Here is a 14,672-nt window from a genome sequence, read left to right as displayed (position 1 = left end):
TTTAAATATACCAGTACCTTTCACAATTCACAATGGATTTATTTATTTATTTATTTGACTGCGCTGGGTCTTTGTTGGCAGCATGCGGGATCTTCATTGCCGCGTGCGGGATCTTCAAAATTACAGAAAAGTTGGAAGAATGAGCATATGCACATCTAATATATAGATTTAAGAACGGTTAGTGTTGGCCTCTATTTTCTTTACATATGTATGTGTGCATGTGCAAAACACATGCCCAAGCGTTTGGTGAAACATTTGAAAGAAAGTTGTGGATATTATGAAACTTCACTTCCAAATAGAGGATCCGGTGACTATCCATGCATTGCATATGGTTGTTATGTCTATTTAGATCTTTTAACTGATTATTCTCTACAGCTTTTTTTCTCCCTGCCTTTTTTTTTCTTCTTCTTTCTTGCTGAGACTAGGCCAGTTCTCTTATATACCATCTCACATTCTGAAATGTGTTTGACTGTTTAAGTGTCATTTAACTTATTCCTTTTTCCTATAAACTGGAAGAAGTTAAGCCTAAAGGCTCAATGAAATTCTACTTTAAACATGTTTGGCTTCTACATGGTTGTACTTCATAGATGATCCTGTGGCCTTCAAATGTCTAGGTATTCTATGTTTTATCACGTTAGGTGATGTATAATATCAAGTTACTATGACTGATGCAAAGCTTGATCACTTGGTTAAGGTGGCAACATTCATATCTCTGCATCATAAAGGTTTACTTTCAATATTAAAATTAGCATAAACACACACATGTACACTCAAGTGCATGTAAAATTTTGAGCAGGTCAATGGAGTGTATCAATCTTAAGTGTCTAGTCTTGATATTGTATTTTTGTTATGAAAGAGGTATCACTGGAGGAAACGGGAGAGAGTGTAAGGAATCTCTGTTTTTTCTTAAAACTATAATGTGATTCTATAGTTACTTCAATATAAAAAGATTTTTTAAAACTTGTAGGTAATTTATGTGTTGGATTTAGTAATATATATTACTAAAAATGAATAGATTTAGCCTAATAGTTGTTATTCATTAATATGAATTGTATTCCAGTAGGCTCAGTAATTATGCACATGATTGAGAGATATAGGATCTAGCATATGGTATGATTAAACAATGTTTGACCACTAAATTTTATAAGAAATTCTGATCATTTGCTTTTACTCTGTGCATTTGAAGAATGTGTAAGACAATGAGTCAGTCCAAATGGGGAAAGTGTTAGCACCAAAGCATATTTTTTCTTTTAACTGCAAACATGGCCATCGGTAATCTTGTCTTCAAATTTCCCTTTTATTCCTCTTGACCTTTCAAAAAAACAGTGGCCTGGGACAGATGCTCTCTTAGGAGGCATCTCTAAGGATGTTTCTCTTAGGCTTAGAAGTCCTTGCTGGCTCCATTTCCTGCCCAGATTTATGTAGCTACCCATGCACTGCTGGCTCCTTAACTCCAGTTACCTGTGAGATCACTTGATGATTCTGGCTTCCAAGGGTGGTTCCAGGGTGGAACTGGGGGTCTCAGAGGTGTCGTTCTGTCTTAGAAGCAGTAGAAACAAATACAGGCCTACCACAGAGTAGAAGGCCAACATTTCTTCCTCTAATTTTAAGCATTCATTCAGATTGCTTTCCCCCTTATTATGCATATAGCTGCCATGATTTGGGCTTTCTTCCACTATTATTACATGTCTGATTTTGCTTTCTTAAGAACCAGATTAATTTTGAACACCAGATTCCCCAGACACTCTCCAAGCCATATATTAAGTCCTCAAAAAAAAGAAAATATATGATTGCTTATAAATAAATCTGTATTATAGTCATAAATATTTTTCTAATTTTTTTCATAACTGGTGAGTTCCCTTGATTTGATTAGAATGTAATTTTAATAAATAGTTTGGCACCCATATTAATCAGTTACCTTGATTTAAGCAATCGGGTATATTTGTTATTCAACACATGTGGTTTGATTAAAAAAAGATCAAGAGGTATGTCCATTAAATATGTTTAGGGCTCCTACACTTTGCAAGACACAGTGCTCAAAGCTGGTTATTCAGTATCCCTGCCAACCCACTGTTCTGGGGCACATAACACAGTGGAACAGTGGGAAGACTTCAAGACACAAAAATAATTATATAGTAACTGACTGGGTAAGTACTACAAAATTACAGACTACTGTGAAATAGTATAGTAGAGTCACCTAATTTCAATCAAGGAACAGCTAAGGCCTTTTTGTGGAAAGGATATTTTAGCTGAGAACTAATAGATGATTCACAATCAGTGAAAAGTATGAGGAAGGGAAAGAACATTCAAAGTGCAGCAAACTGCATAGGAGAAGTCTTGAGGAAGGAAAAAGCTTGACTCTATTGAGAAACCAGAAGGAAGCCCATGTGACTGGAACACCATGAACACAGAAGAACCCCGTAACGGGCTGCACAGGGGCTGGGGCCAGGGCTGAGTTTGAATTCTGCTTCAGATGCAGTAGGAGGCAAACCAGTGGCTTTCAGTTGGCATTGCAGTCATCTGAGTGAAATGCAGTGGCAGCCTGAGTAGGATGGTGACAGTGATGATGATGAAAAATCAAGAGATTTGAGATGCTATTTTAGAAGTGGGAAGGACTAGAGGAAGCCTGAGGTGGCACAGCAGGAGGGGGCTGTGAGAACAGTGAATGCCTTCTGGAAACGTTCATATTGAAACATGTGAGACATTCATAGATTTACAACAAGTTGTTGGTTAAATAAACAAATATTATATCTTAGAAGAGAAGTAAAAGTAAGTCATTTCTACTAATTGTTTTTTTATAAAGAGGCCTGAAGACAGCATCCTCTACTGCAAGTACATCAGTAACATCATCATCTTCATATGCAGACAGCAGGAGGACACCTTTTCTGTACAGTTGTCTGTGAACAACATGCAGATTAGATTATAAACCAGAATTTTAAAGGGAACAGAAGAAAAGCAAACTGTATTTCTCTTGAATGTTACTTTTTGTGATATATACCATGGATTTGTTATCTTTGTGAAAAAAATGGTCTGTCTGGATCCCATACTACATGGAAAGAAAAATCTATGTATAAGCTCCAAAGTGTTCATATCTGAAATGAAATATTGGTGTTTAAGTAGGAATTCCTATTTGGTAATTTTTAAGCACGATGCTTTATCACAAGTTGACTTTGCAAATGTGCTAGCTGTGATTATTTTTAGTGTATCTTATCCCTTCCCACCCTTTCTATAAGAGCTGTAGCCAAAAAGAGGTCAGAGGCAAGATATAAACAATATTTTTAGGGGGCTGTAGAGGTGATTCCTCATTCTTTCCTTTACATCATAGGCCAAAACAAAACACACATTGTTTGGAAAGGTGAAAACATTTTTTTTTCATCCACCCATGGTTCAAAGTCCTTTATATATCATACCCTTGCAGAAAATGAAATATGTACTAATCATCTTTCTATTCATAGCACTTTTGTGTTCTTATGACTCCCATATAGCTTTTGGCTTCTAAAAAAAATCACTTACTTTAACTTTGCCCTTTCCTCCCTAACTTTTGTTTTCTTTCAATAAATACTTACTGAGCTTCTACTGTGTGCAAGGCATTTTCCTGGAAATAGGAAGCCATAAGAAAACAAAAGACAGACCCATTTGCCATCATTGAGCTGCTGTTCCAGTGGAGAGAGAATGAACAAAAAATAAGTAAAACATGTATTGTGTAAAACAATGGTAAATGTAATCAATAATGAAAAAGCAGAAGAGGGGAGAGAGTAAAAGCAAGTATGGGTGGGTGGAGTGAAGGGCTTCAATTTTAGATAAGGTGGTCAGAGAAAGTTTAATTTGGAAGGATAATTTGCACTGAGACCTCAATATTATTTTAAATATCCTCTCTCTGCAAATTAGTCACAAGCACTTTTTCTGAAGTGGCCATCTATTGTGACTGTGGTATGTGTTTACATCATCTGTGACAGAATACTTACTAAATTATTTGTACCATTGAATGCTGCTAAACAGAGGAGTTTTGAATAAATTGAATAGAATCACAACCAGAGCAACTACAATTTATATGACTCTCTGCCAAGGCTACTATCAATGAGAAATAATCATGAATTCATCTATGCTTCCGCATTACCTTGAGAAGATTTGCAAATTAACTCTGCTTATCTTGAGGGAGTAATTTCATTTCTTACATCATTAGTGGCATTTTGGGATTGTACTTCTATCTTCTGACTGCAGCCTATTTGTCCACTGGCCCTGTCTCAGTATGGGGGAGATTCTAGCAATGTGAAGTGTTTCTCTGAGAAAAATTGGAATATATTTCCAGGCTTTTTCATCCAATTTCTTCCTATTCTTCATCTTAAAGAGCTTTTTGTTTAATTGTTCCATAAATAATCATGGTCACTTATTTCTTTGTCAGAATCCAGTAGGTTTTTAGCCATTTTTATTTATTTTAGGATATATATTACAATAATTTAAAAATTTTTTATGTGGAGATTGGAATGACTTTAACACCCAGTTAAAAACCCCTGTTGCAGCTAGACCAAGATGCTGTTTTTGTTTTAAATTATCAGAATATCATCTGCTGACATTAAAGTTTGAATCTTAATGCCCATACATATTTTCTTAGATCAATCTTTTCATGAAATAACTTTGTAATTTAAAATCAGCTTAATGTATCTCCTGCACGTGGATCAAAACATTTATTAATTCAGGATACCTGGTACTGTGGAAATTATCAACATAAGGTTAATAACATAAGGAGATGTTGTGGGAAGGAGATGCATGTCTAGAGCCAAAATATGATTAAAATTTGAAGAAGAAATAAGGAACAAGACAAAATTGTAAACAGAACTATAAACAGGAAAACCAGGGTACCTAGTTTCAATATAATTTTAACAATAACCACCAAGAGTTTTAATGTTACCATGTGCCAGATCCTCAGAAAGTCCTTTACATTTAATATAGTAATCATACTATGAGTCAGTTACTGGTAATAACTCAGTAACTAGCACCTCAACCAAGGTGACACAGTTATCAAGGAACAGAACAAGAATAGAATGTGAGCTCAGTCATTAATTAAGCTACTTCCTCCTTTTTTTTTTTTATTTTTTTTATTCAGTAGTCAGCACTTCCTCTGACCACAGCCGGGAAATGTTCTCTCTGATTTTTTAAAAATTAATTTATTTACTTATTTATTTTGGGCTGTGTTGGGTCTTCATTTCTGTGCGAGGACTTTCTCTAGTTGTGGCAAGTGGGGGCCACTCTTCATCGCAGTGCGCAGGCCTCTCACTATCGCGGCCTCTCTTGTTGCAGAGCACAGGCTCCAGACGCGCAGGCTCAGTAGTTGTGGCTCACGGGCTTGGTTGCTCCGCGGCATGTGGGATCCTCCCAGACCAGGGCTCGAACTCGTGTCCCCTGCATTAGCAGGCAGATTCTCAACCACTGCGCCACCAGGGAAGCCCCCTACTTCCTCCTTTATCTGTAAATAGCAAAATAAGTAGAGAAGACAGCCCATTATAACTAGAGCAATTATTCAAAGATTATTAAGACAATTTTAATATTTGGGATTCATTTAGATAGGAAGAAATCTCCTTTTTATCATATCACCTGAAATCCAAGAATCCTTAGTAGATTGTGTGTGTGTGCATGAATGAATATATGAATAACTGACAAATTCTAGGAAATCTACTCAGGCTAAACTATTCTTAGCCAAAAGCTTGGGAAAGCTTTATAATAAATCACTTGCTAATACCTAAGCTGGGGGAAGAGAGCAGAGGACAATTGAAATGGAAGTATTTTTGTGATATGCACTTATCTAAATAGTACAAATATATAACTTGCAAGTAAAACTCTGCTTGTAAATACTGAAATAAAATGTAATAGTAAATTTTAATTTACTGGAAACTAATTTTTTTAAATATACCTAGTTTTTCTAATATTAAAGCACTTTGGATAGTTTCTAAATTATTCCAAAATTTTCAATAGAAAACAATTTAATGTCATCAGATATACATTTTGGGGAAAGAGTTTTTGCCCTTAGTGAGAATTTATGGTGAAAACTATTGTGTGTAGTCTAATTATTAAGTCAACAATATTTATAAATACCTGCTATGTAGCAAGTCATATATATTATTCACTAGAGATAAGAGTAAACACATTTAATATAAAACGGCCTGTGCTATGACTGAGTGAAGTACAGGTTATTATGAGAGCGAATAGGAGAGGCAATTGACCCAGATTGGAATCCACTCTGCTGATCTTCCTTCAAGTTTACTTTGTTCATTTAAGGTGACAATATAATTTATCATCCAAACCAGGACACATTTGAAGGTGAAAGAGGACTCTACTTATAATTACATGGGAAAGTAGGTGTAACATGGGCATACCAGGAGGCATGGCCTCCCTATTTCATCCCAACACTTCAGGTGGAGATCTTGCACATGTCTGTAAATGCAAAGGTGCATGTGTTCATATGCTGCTCTTATATTTTGGAAAGCTCACTTAATCCACAAATCTGGCAGGAACTTGTCTGTGCTACCTCTGTTTTTCAATCTAGAAAGCCCTGGAGATAATGTAAACTGCCAAGATTAAGTATTTTTACATTATCTTTTTAACCACAATGTATGGATTAGACATTGGGTAGTTTACTACAGAACGTTTGTGATCATTCTGGGCAAGGTAGCTGTTTCTTTGACTGTTTTGATACAGGCCAGTGATAACAGCACTAGCTTAGCTGTGAAAGCATTAAACCATCACACAGGGAAATTCCCCAAGGTCTCACCTTTGTTGAAAGATGCTTGTGTTTGGTTTGTAGGACCAGTGGTTTTGGCGAGTAAGAAACAACAGAGTGATGGATGGATACCCCATGCAAATTACTTACTTCTGGCGGGGCTTGCCTCCTAGTATTGATGCAGTTTATGAAAACAGTGATGGGAATTTTGTCTTCTTTAAAGGTAAGGAATGTTTCCCATGTCTTGCTCTGCTGTATCTTGGTCATTTTGCCCAGGGCCTTGCTGCAGATATAGAGATGAATAAGTAAAGACTGTTGAGTGAGGTTAGGTAGCTAATTCATTTTATAAAATGAACCACATATGGTGGCTACAAATATAAATGAAGTAAAATCAAAGATAATTTTTAATTCTCTAAGTTACATTTTCTCATTTGGTATCCTCATTTGTAAGTCAAATTTAGGAGGCATTGTGATCGCTTAGAATTTTTAGATTTGACTTAAAAGCACCAAAAAAATAAATACACAAATAAGTGAATGAATGAATGAATTAAAAGTCATTTTTCTATTAACTAAGGGGTTTGGGTTTTCTTTTTTTAAGAGCATTTGGAGCTGCTTGCTGTTTTTATGCAATGAAATCCATTTCATTTTTTATTTTCATATATAATCTCTTAAACTTTACTTGATTTAGTCAGTTTATGTTAAATAGTTTTCAATAAACTAAGAAATTGCTCATAAAGACAAGGAAAACTTATGAGTAGAAAAAATTCACCCAATCATTTTACCCAATAAAATTTATTATTTGTTCTTTATCTGAGTGACAAAATTCAATTGCACAAATACTAATGTCTAACATGCAAAAGTGAAATTATCTGGTAAAGTGAACTTAAGTCAAGTGACTGGTACTCCATCTTCTAAACTTACTAATATTCAAAACAATAAATCTTAAGTCTATTGGGGGGAAAGGGAACACAGATTGACTGAGTTGTAGGACTGAGAGAATTGTGAAGAGAACATGATCGGAGGAAAACTAGAGTGAAGAATGAATATGATTGAATGGATTGGCCAAGAGCCTACAGGTCTGAGAATAAGCTCAAATAAGGATTGAGATTGAGGGAAAAGAAAAGGATCTTAACCAAAAAGAAAAAGGCAATTATTCTCAGGATCAAACTAGAAGAATTCATAGCAGTGATGAGAGTAATGAAAACACAGGGTTTGAGAGACACTTGTGATATTTTAAGTGAAGTCCAAACAACACATGTAAAGTGAAAGTATATACTCAGAACTTATCTTTACAAATTATAACTTGAGAAAGAGGGGTATAGTACATTAATTATAAGAACATGATGATCCTGCATTCATTCTGCCAATTTTGAGCACTTGCTAGCTGTAAGAACTGAACAGCTACTCAGTTCCCTTTGCCTCGGTTTCTCCACCTGGAAAATGGGATTAGTAGTGCTTGCCATTTTAGGATTAAAGATAAATTAATGACTACATGTGAAGTGCTTGGTACATGCGAGCTCTCAATAAATGCCAACTATTACTGCTGCTGGTGTGATTACTATTAATATTCCTGCCCTCCTGCTATCTATAATAAGTGTATAAAGGAAGTAACCAAAAAAAAAAAGCAATTATTCTCAGGATCAAGCTAGAAGAATTCATAGTAGTGAGAAGAGTAATGAAAACACAGGGTTTGAGAGACTCGTGATATTTAAGTGAAGCCCAAACCATCCATGTACTGTATCATTGTGGAAATGTACATGTACTATACCATTGTGGACAAAGAAAGGATACATCGAAATGTTCTGAATCTTACGGGCATGATATTTGGAGAAAAATTACCCTCCCATACACTCTTCTTTGGTCCTGTGCTCGGTAGCAGCAGAAAAAAGTGAAGAATAAACCCTAGGCAGCTTATGGCTTGAGGGCTGTCCCATGGGGTCCTGTCTCATCACAGGATGAATAGTGCACTCTGACAAAACTGCCTGAGGAGAAACTGCCACAGTCATAAATCAGTGTTCCTACAGTTCTTTATTGCCTCAGGGCCTTCTCACTTTTTTCATGTTGTCTCTCCTCACTCACTCGCTCTGGAATGGCTAGCTCCGTTTCATCTTTAAACAGCTGGCATAAAAGGGACCTCCACAGAGTGCCCTCCCTGCCCACTCCATTTAAAGCAGTATCTTCCAACTTGCACAGCTCTTGTAAAAAACTGAAATTATCTACAGCATTCAAATGTAAATTTCATGAGAGATGGAGCTTGTTTATATTTTCTTGTACACCACTGTATTTTCAGTTCCCAGAACAGTGTTGGGTACATAGTAGGTGCTTAACAAACATTTTAATGAAAACAATATGGTTAAATATTAATTTGACTCAATAAGGTATTTCTTATGTCATCATGCTAACAACAGGAACAACTCTGTCTCTTGTCACATATATATTAAACTTTAAGAAAGTTTAGCTTGTTAGTGGTGTCATCATTTTTTTTTTCATTCTTTCTTTTTTTTTTCTTGCTGTACGTAGGCCTCTCACTGTTGTGGCCTCTCCCATTGCGGAGCACAGGCTCTGGACGCGCAGGCTCAGCAGCCATGGCTCATGGGCCCAACCGCTCCGCAGCATGTGGGATCTTCCCCAACTGGGGAACGAAACTGTGTCCCCTGCATCAGCAGGCGGACTCTCAACCACTGAGCCACCAGGGAAGCCCAGTGGTGTCTTCTTGATATATTGTCTGTATCAGGAAATGTCTAACCTTAGAACTTTGTCACTCCAAGGACCCTGCTGTGATGTTTCCTTCCTTCAGTTTACTCTCCACATTACCTTCAAATAAACCTTCTCAAAACCCAGCTATGAACATCAGCTCCCTTATTCCAAACATCATTGATTATGCAGAGGGAGCCATAAGCTCTGGTTGTTTCCAATAAGACCACTCCCTTCCCTGGTATCTATCTCATTATTGGCAGGAGAGTTAAGAGTCCTAGAACCCTGAGATTTGGGTGACACACCACTCCCTTTCCTACCCTTCTCACAATAGTAACAATCAAAATGAGTGTCTCAGCTTGCCACCATCTCTTTATGGCCTTTATCACCTTAAAGTCTAGATAATCAGATTAACTCTCACACCAAGACCATCATCCCCATCTTGCTCTATGGACCTTGAGACCACCTCATCTCTAGCAGTCCAATTTCCCTCCCTGTTTAATTTTCTACATATCATCCAGCAAACTATGTTTCACTTATTTATTGCTCATCTGTATCCCTCTCAATAGAATATCAGTTCATAAGGTCAAGGTTTTCTCTAGTTTTTTTTTTTTCTTTTAAATACTGTTGTACTGACAAAGGAGTAATCTCCAAAATATACAAGCAGTTCATGCAGCTCAATATCAAAAAAACAAACAACCCAATCCATAAATGGGCAGAAGACCTAAATAGACATTTCTCCAAAGAAGATATACAGATTGCCAACGAACACATGAAAGGATACTCAACATCATTAATCATTAGAGAAATGCAAATCAAAACTACAATGAGGTATCACCTCACACCGGTCAGAATGGCCATCATCAGAAAACCTACAAAAAATAAATGTTGGAGAGGGTGTGGAGTAAAGGGAACCCTCTTGCCCTGTTGGTGGGAATGTAAATTGATACAGCCACTATGGAGAACAGTGTGGAGGTTCCTTAAAAAACTAAAAATAGAACTACCATATGACCCAGCAATGCCGCTACTGGGCATATACCCTGAGAAAACCATAATTCATAAAGAGTAATGTACCATAATATTCAAAGTAGCACTATTTACAGTAGCCAGGACATGGAAGCAACCTAAGTGTCCATCAAGAGATGAATGGATAAAGAAGATGTGGCACATATATACAATGGAATATTAGTCAGCCATAAAAAAAAATGAAATTGAGTTATTTGTAGTGAGGTGGATGGACTTAGAGACTGTCATACAGAGTGAGGTAAGTCAGAAAGAGAAAAACAAATACCATAGGCTAACACATATATATGGATTCTAAAAAAAAGAAAATGGTTCAGAAGAACCTAGGGGTAGGACAGGAATAAAGTACAGACATAGAGAATGGACTTGAGGACACGGGGAGGGGGAAGGGTAAGCTGGGACGAAGTTAGAGAATGGTATGGATATATATACACTACCAAATGTAAAATAGATAGCTAGTGGGAAGCAGCCACATAGCACAGGGAGATCAGCTCAGTGCTTTGTGTCCAACTAGAGGGGTAGGATAGGGAGGGTGGGAGGGAGGCACAAGAGGGAGAAGATATGGGGATATATGCATAGCTGATTCACTTTGTTATACAGTAGAAATTAACACACCATTGTAAAGCAATTTTACTACAATAAAGATGTTAAAAAATAAACAAGCAAACAAATAAATAAATAACGAGCAAAGGAGGTATACAATTATAGCATATAGAGAGCTTTAGAATAAACCTTATTCTGAGTACATATTAAGTGTCACTAAACATCTGTCAACTGACGGGCAGGGAAAACAAGCCTCTTAAACTGCAAAATAAACATTTTCTAAGTAAAAAATAAATAAATAAATAAATAAATAAATAAATAAATAAATAAATAAATACTGTTGTATCCCCAAGATCTTAAACCAGGAGTTGACAAACTTTTTTTGTAATGACCAGATAGGAAATATTTTAGCCTTTGAAGCCCATACCATCTCTATTACATATCTTTTTTTTTTTTTAACCTTCAAAAATGTAAAAACTCTTCTTAGATCATGGGCTGTATAAAAACAGGTCGTTTGTCCTAGTTTGCTGAACTCTGTTTTAAGCAATAACTGGAATGTAGTAAACACTAAACAAATAATTATTGAATGAATGAAGAATAAAATTCAAGTCCCAATCTGTGTTTGTATTCACAGCTCTATACACATTGGTCTCAGCCTATACCAGCCATCCTGGATAACTGTTACTAATGTGTTTAAGCATTATTCTTCTCCAAGTTGTTCTTTTCTTTGGCCCTCTTTCCCTTTTTTTCTTTCTCCTTTATGTTTTTCTCTTCTAATCTGTACTATACAGCAGTACTTGTACTTAACTAGTTTAGCCTTTTATTCCTTCTGTTTACCTGATGCCCATGTTGATACACAAAGTTATTTAATCATATATTTCCTAAATGTACTTAGTATTAGCCTTGCTTTCATCTTACATAAGAATTTGAAGGTGTGGATTTGAATATAACCATAAACTAATATTATAATTTTAGTTATAAAATATAAATACTGTCTTAGTAATATAAATAAAGCATATGTTATATTCAAGTGAACTTTAATAAATATCTTAAGAATAGGAAGCTGCTAGATACAATTAAAACTTCATATTTTGGTATAATGTGTATAATTTTTGAACTTTGGGCAAAATTGTATGTGTTTGTATGTCATATGCAGTGGGAGTTGCCAGTACACAATTATAAAAACATATATTGCTTGCCTTCTATAGATGTGATCAGTTTTATATTCTTAATAGAATTTTATTGAGTTTTGTTATGTAAAAATATAGTATAAGGGTGGGCTCTGCTTCCAGCCAAGATGTAATAATAGGGATCAGATTTATCCTTCCACCTAAAACCACCAAAAATTGGACAAAGTATATAAAGTGATGATTTTCACGACATTGAACATCAAGAAATAAAGACAGTGAATCTTGAGAGTTAAAAACAAAGAGAAATAAGCCCAGAAACCACCCCAGTTTCCTGTCTTGAAAGAATTTCCAGGCTGTGGCCCAACATACAGAAATCCAAGCAAAGCTCAGAAGATTCTCTCAGTTGAGGAGATAGAGCTGAGAGTCAAGTGAGAATAAGGTGGCTATAGTTCACAAGACAAAGTAATGCAGAGGAAAGAGCTGCACAGAGTGAAGACCTAGAGATTATCAAAGAAAACTCCTAAGGGATGGGAGAGAGAATTGGTCAGCATATGTGTGTAAGGATGCAACTGAAGTCTGGAGAAAGAATCTTGTGATAGATATAAAAGAAGCAATGCCTGACCCTCACATAGGGCTAACAGTATTTGTTCCTACCAGTCACGTGTTGTCCATGGGCACTGGATAGAATACTGAGAAGAGTCTTGCCTCAGTAGTGGGGAATAATTATCCCAGAAGAAGCACTATTTCAGTCCTACCTAACAAATCTTAAAACACCTGAAGTAATCAAATTGTTTCTAAGTAACAGTCCTAGAACAAAGCTCAAGAATAATTATAGGGATATAAAAATATTCACCCAACCAGGTAAAATTCACAATGTCTGACTTTCCCCATAAGATCAGGAATAAGACAGGGGTGTTCATGCTTATCAATTCAATTCAACATTTTACTGGAGGTTTTACCTAGTGTAATAAACATAAAGTAAAACTGTCAAAATGTTCACAGACAACATGACTGTCTATGTAGAAAATTGGATGCCATCAACCAATTATCTATAATTGATCAGTGAGTTTAGCAAAATTTCAAGATATAAGACCATAATACAAAAAATTAATTGTATTTCTATATGTTTTCAAGACTGTGAAGGGTCTAAGACTTTACCCTATTTGTAAGCTAGCAAGTTAGCCTGCCACACTTTCATGAATGTTGGCAGAAGACATGAGATTCCTGACTCAGAGAAAAAGAAAGACTCAAAAGCAGTAGCCATTTGTATGAGTTCCCTGAGCCCCAGTTCTCAAAGGGTGACATGAACTGGGCCTGTTAACGCCTATACTTGTAATCAGTTACGTGCAGGAGAGGAGCCACAAGCTTAGAGAAACTAAATTTTTTTTTAACATCTTTATTGGAGTATAATTGCTTTACAATGTTGTGTTAGTTTCTGATGAATAACAAAGTGAATCAGCTATATGTATACATATATCCCCATATCCCCTCCCTCTTGTGTCTCCCTCCCATCCTCCCTATCCCACCCCTCTAGGTAGTCACAAAGTACTGAGCTGATCTCCCTGTGCTATGTGGCTGCTTCCCACTAGCTATCTATTTTACATTTGGTAGAGTATATATGTCAATGCCACTCTCTCACTTCCTCAATAAGCAGTAAGCTGCTTAACCTTTCCCCAGAGGAGGCCTTTTATTTATTTAATTGAAGAGTAAACAAACCCTCCCTTTATTGTGGAGGGAGATGCTTTCTCTATAACCCAAGATTGTTGATATACAAACATCTTTGGAAATAAAGTCCAAAAGAAAGACGTTATCAGTGCCTCTGCTCATGAGACATGCTGAGAAGCAAGTGATGTAGGGATAATTTTCTCCCGTCACATACTAGCAAAGAATAATCAATAATTGAAATTAAAAAAAAAAATAAAATGACATCAAAAATATCAAATATTTAGGGATCAATCCAAATAAAATGTGTATGACCTAGACACTGAAAACTACAAAAATTTGCTAAATGAAAGTGAAGAAGACAAAGGGACAAATATGCCTTATTCATGGCTTCAAGAACTTGATATTATTACAACGTCAATTCCTGCCAAATTTATCTATAGATTCAGTACAATCCCAATAAAAATCTCAGCAGGCTTTTTGGTAGTTACTGTTAAGCTGATTCTAAAATTCATATGCAAATTCAAAAGACCTAGTATAGACAAAACCTGTTTGAAAACACTACTTGATTTCAAGTCTTATTTATTTATTTTTTTTGGCCTTGCCATGCAGCTTGTGGGATCTTAGTTCCCCCACCAGGGATCAAACCTGGACCCCCTGCAGTGGGAGCTTGGATTCCTAACCACTGGACCACCAGGGAATTACCTCAGTTCTTATTTTAAAGCTACATTAATCAAGACAGTGTGTCATTGGTGTAAAGATAGAAAAACTAGATCAGTGAAACAAAATAGAGAGTCCAGAAATAGACTAAAAATGTATATGAACAAGTAATTTCTGACAATAATACAGAGAAAATTTAGTGGAGAAAAGATAATTTTTCAACAAATGGTACTGAGAACATAGGA

At 36.0% G+C, this 14,672-nt stretch overlaps 1 protein-coding gene across 1 annotated transcript in view; it reads left to right on the top strand.

Moving 5' to 3' along the window:
- The window catches only part of MMP16 (matrix metallopeptidase 16), a 358,245-nt gene that overhangs the window by 289,541 nt on the left and 54,032 nt on the right, over window positions 1-14,672 (top strand). Inside the window, exon 7 of the mRNA XM_030839261.2 lies at window positions 6,800-6,938. Within this exon, the coding sequence (XP_030695121.1) occupies window positions 6,800-6,938 (139 nt within the window). The remainder of the gene's footprint in view (window positions 1-6,799; window positions 6,939-14,672) is intronic.

This window comes from Globicephala melas, chromosome 17 (genome assembly GCF_963455315.2).
Source record: "Globicephala melas chromosome 17, mGloMel1.2, whole genome shotgun sequence".
NCBI lineage: Eukaryota > Metazoa > Chordata > Mammalia > Artiodactyla > Delphinidae > Globicephala > Globicephala melas.
This window is presented reverse-complemented; position numbering and strand designations above follow the sequence as displayed.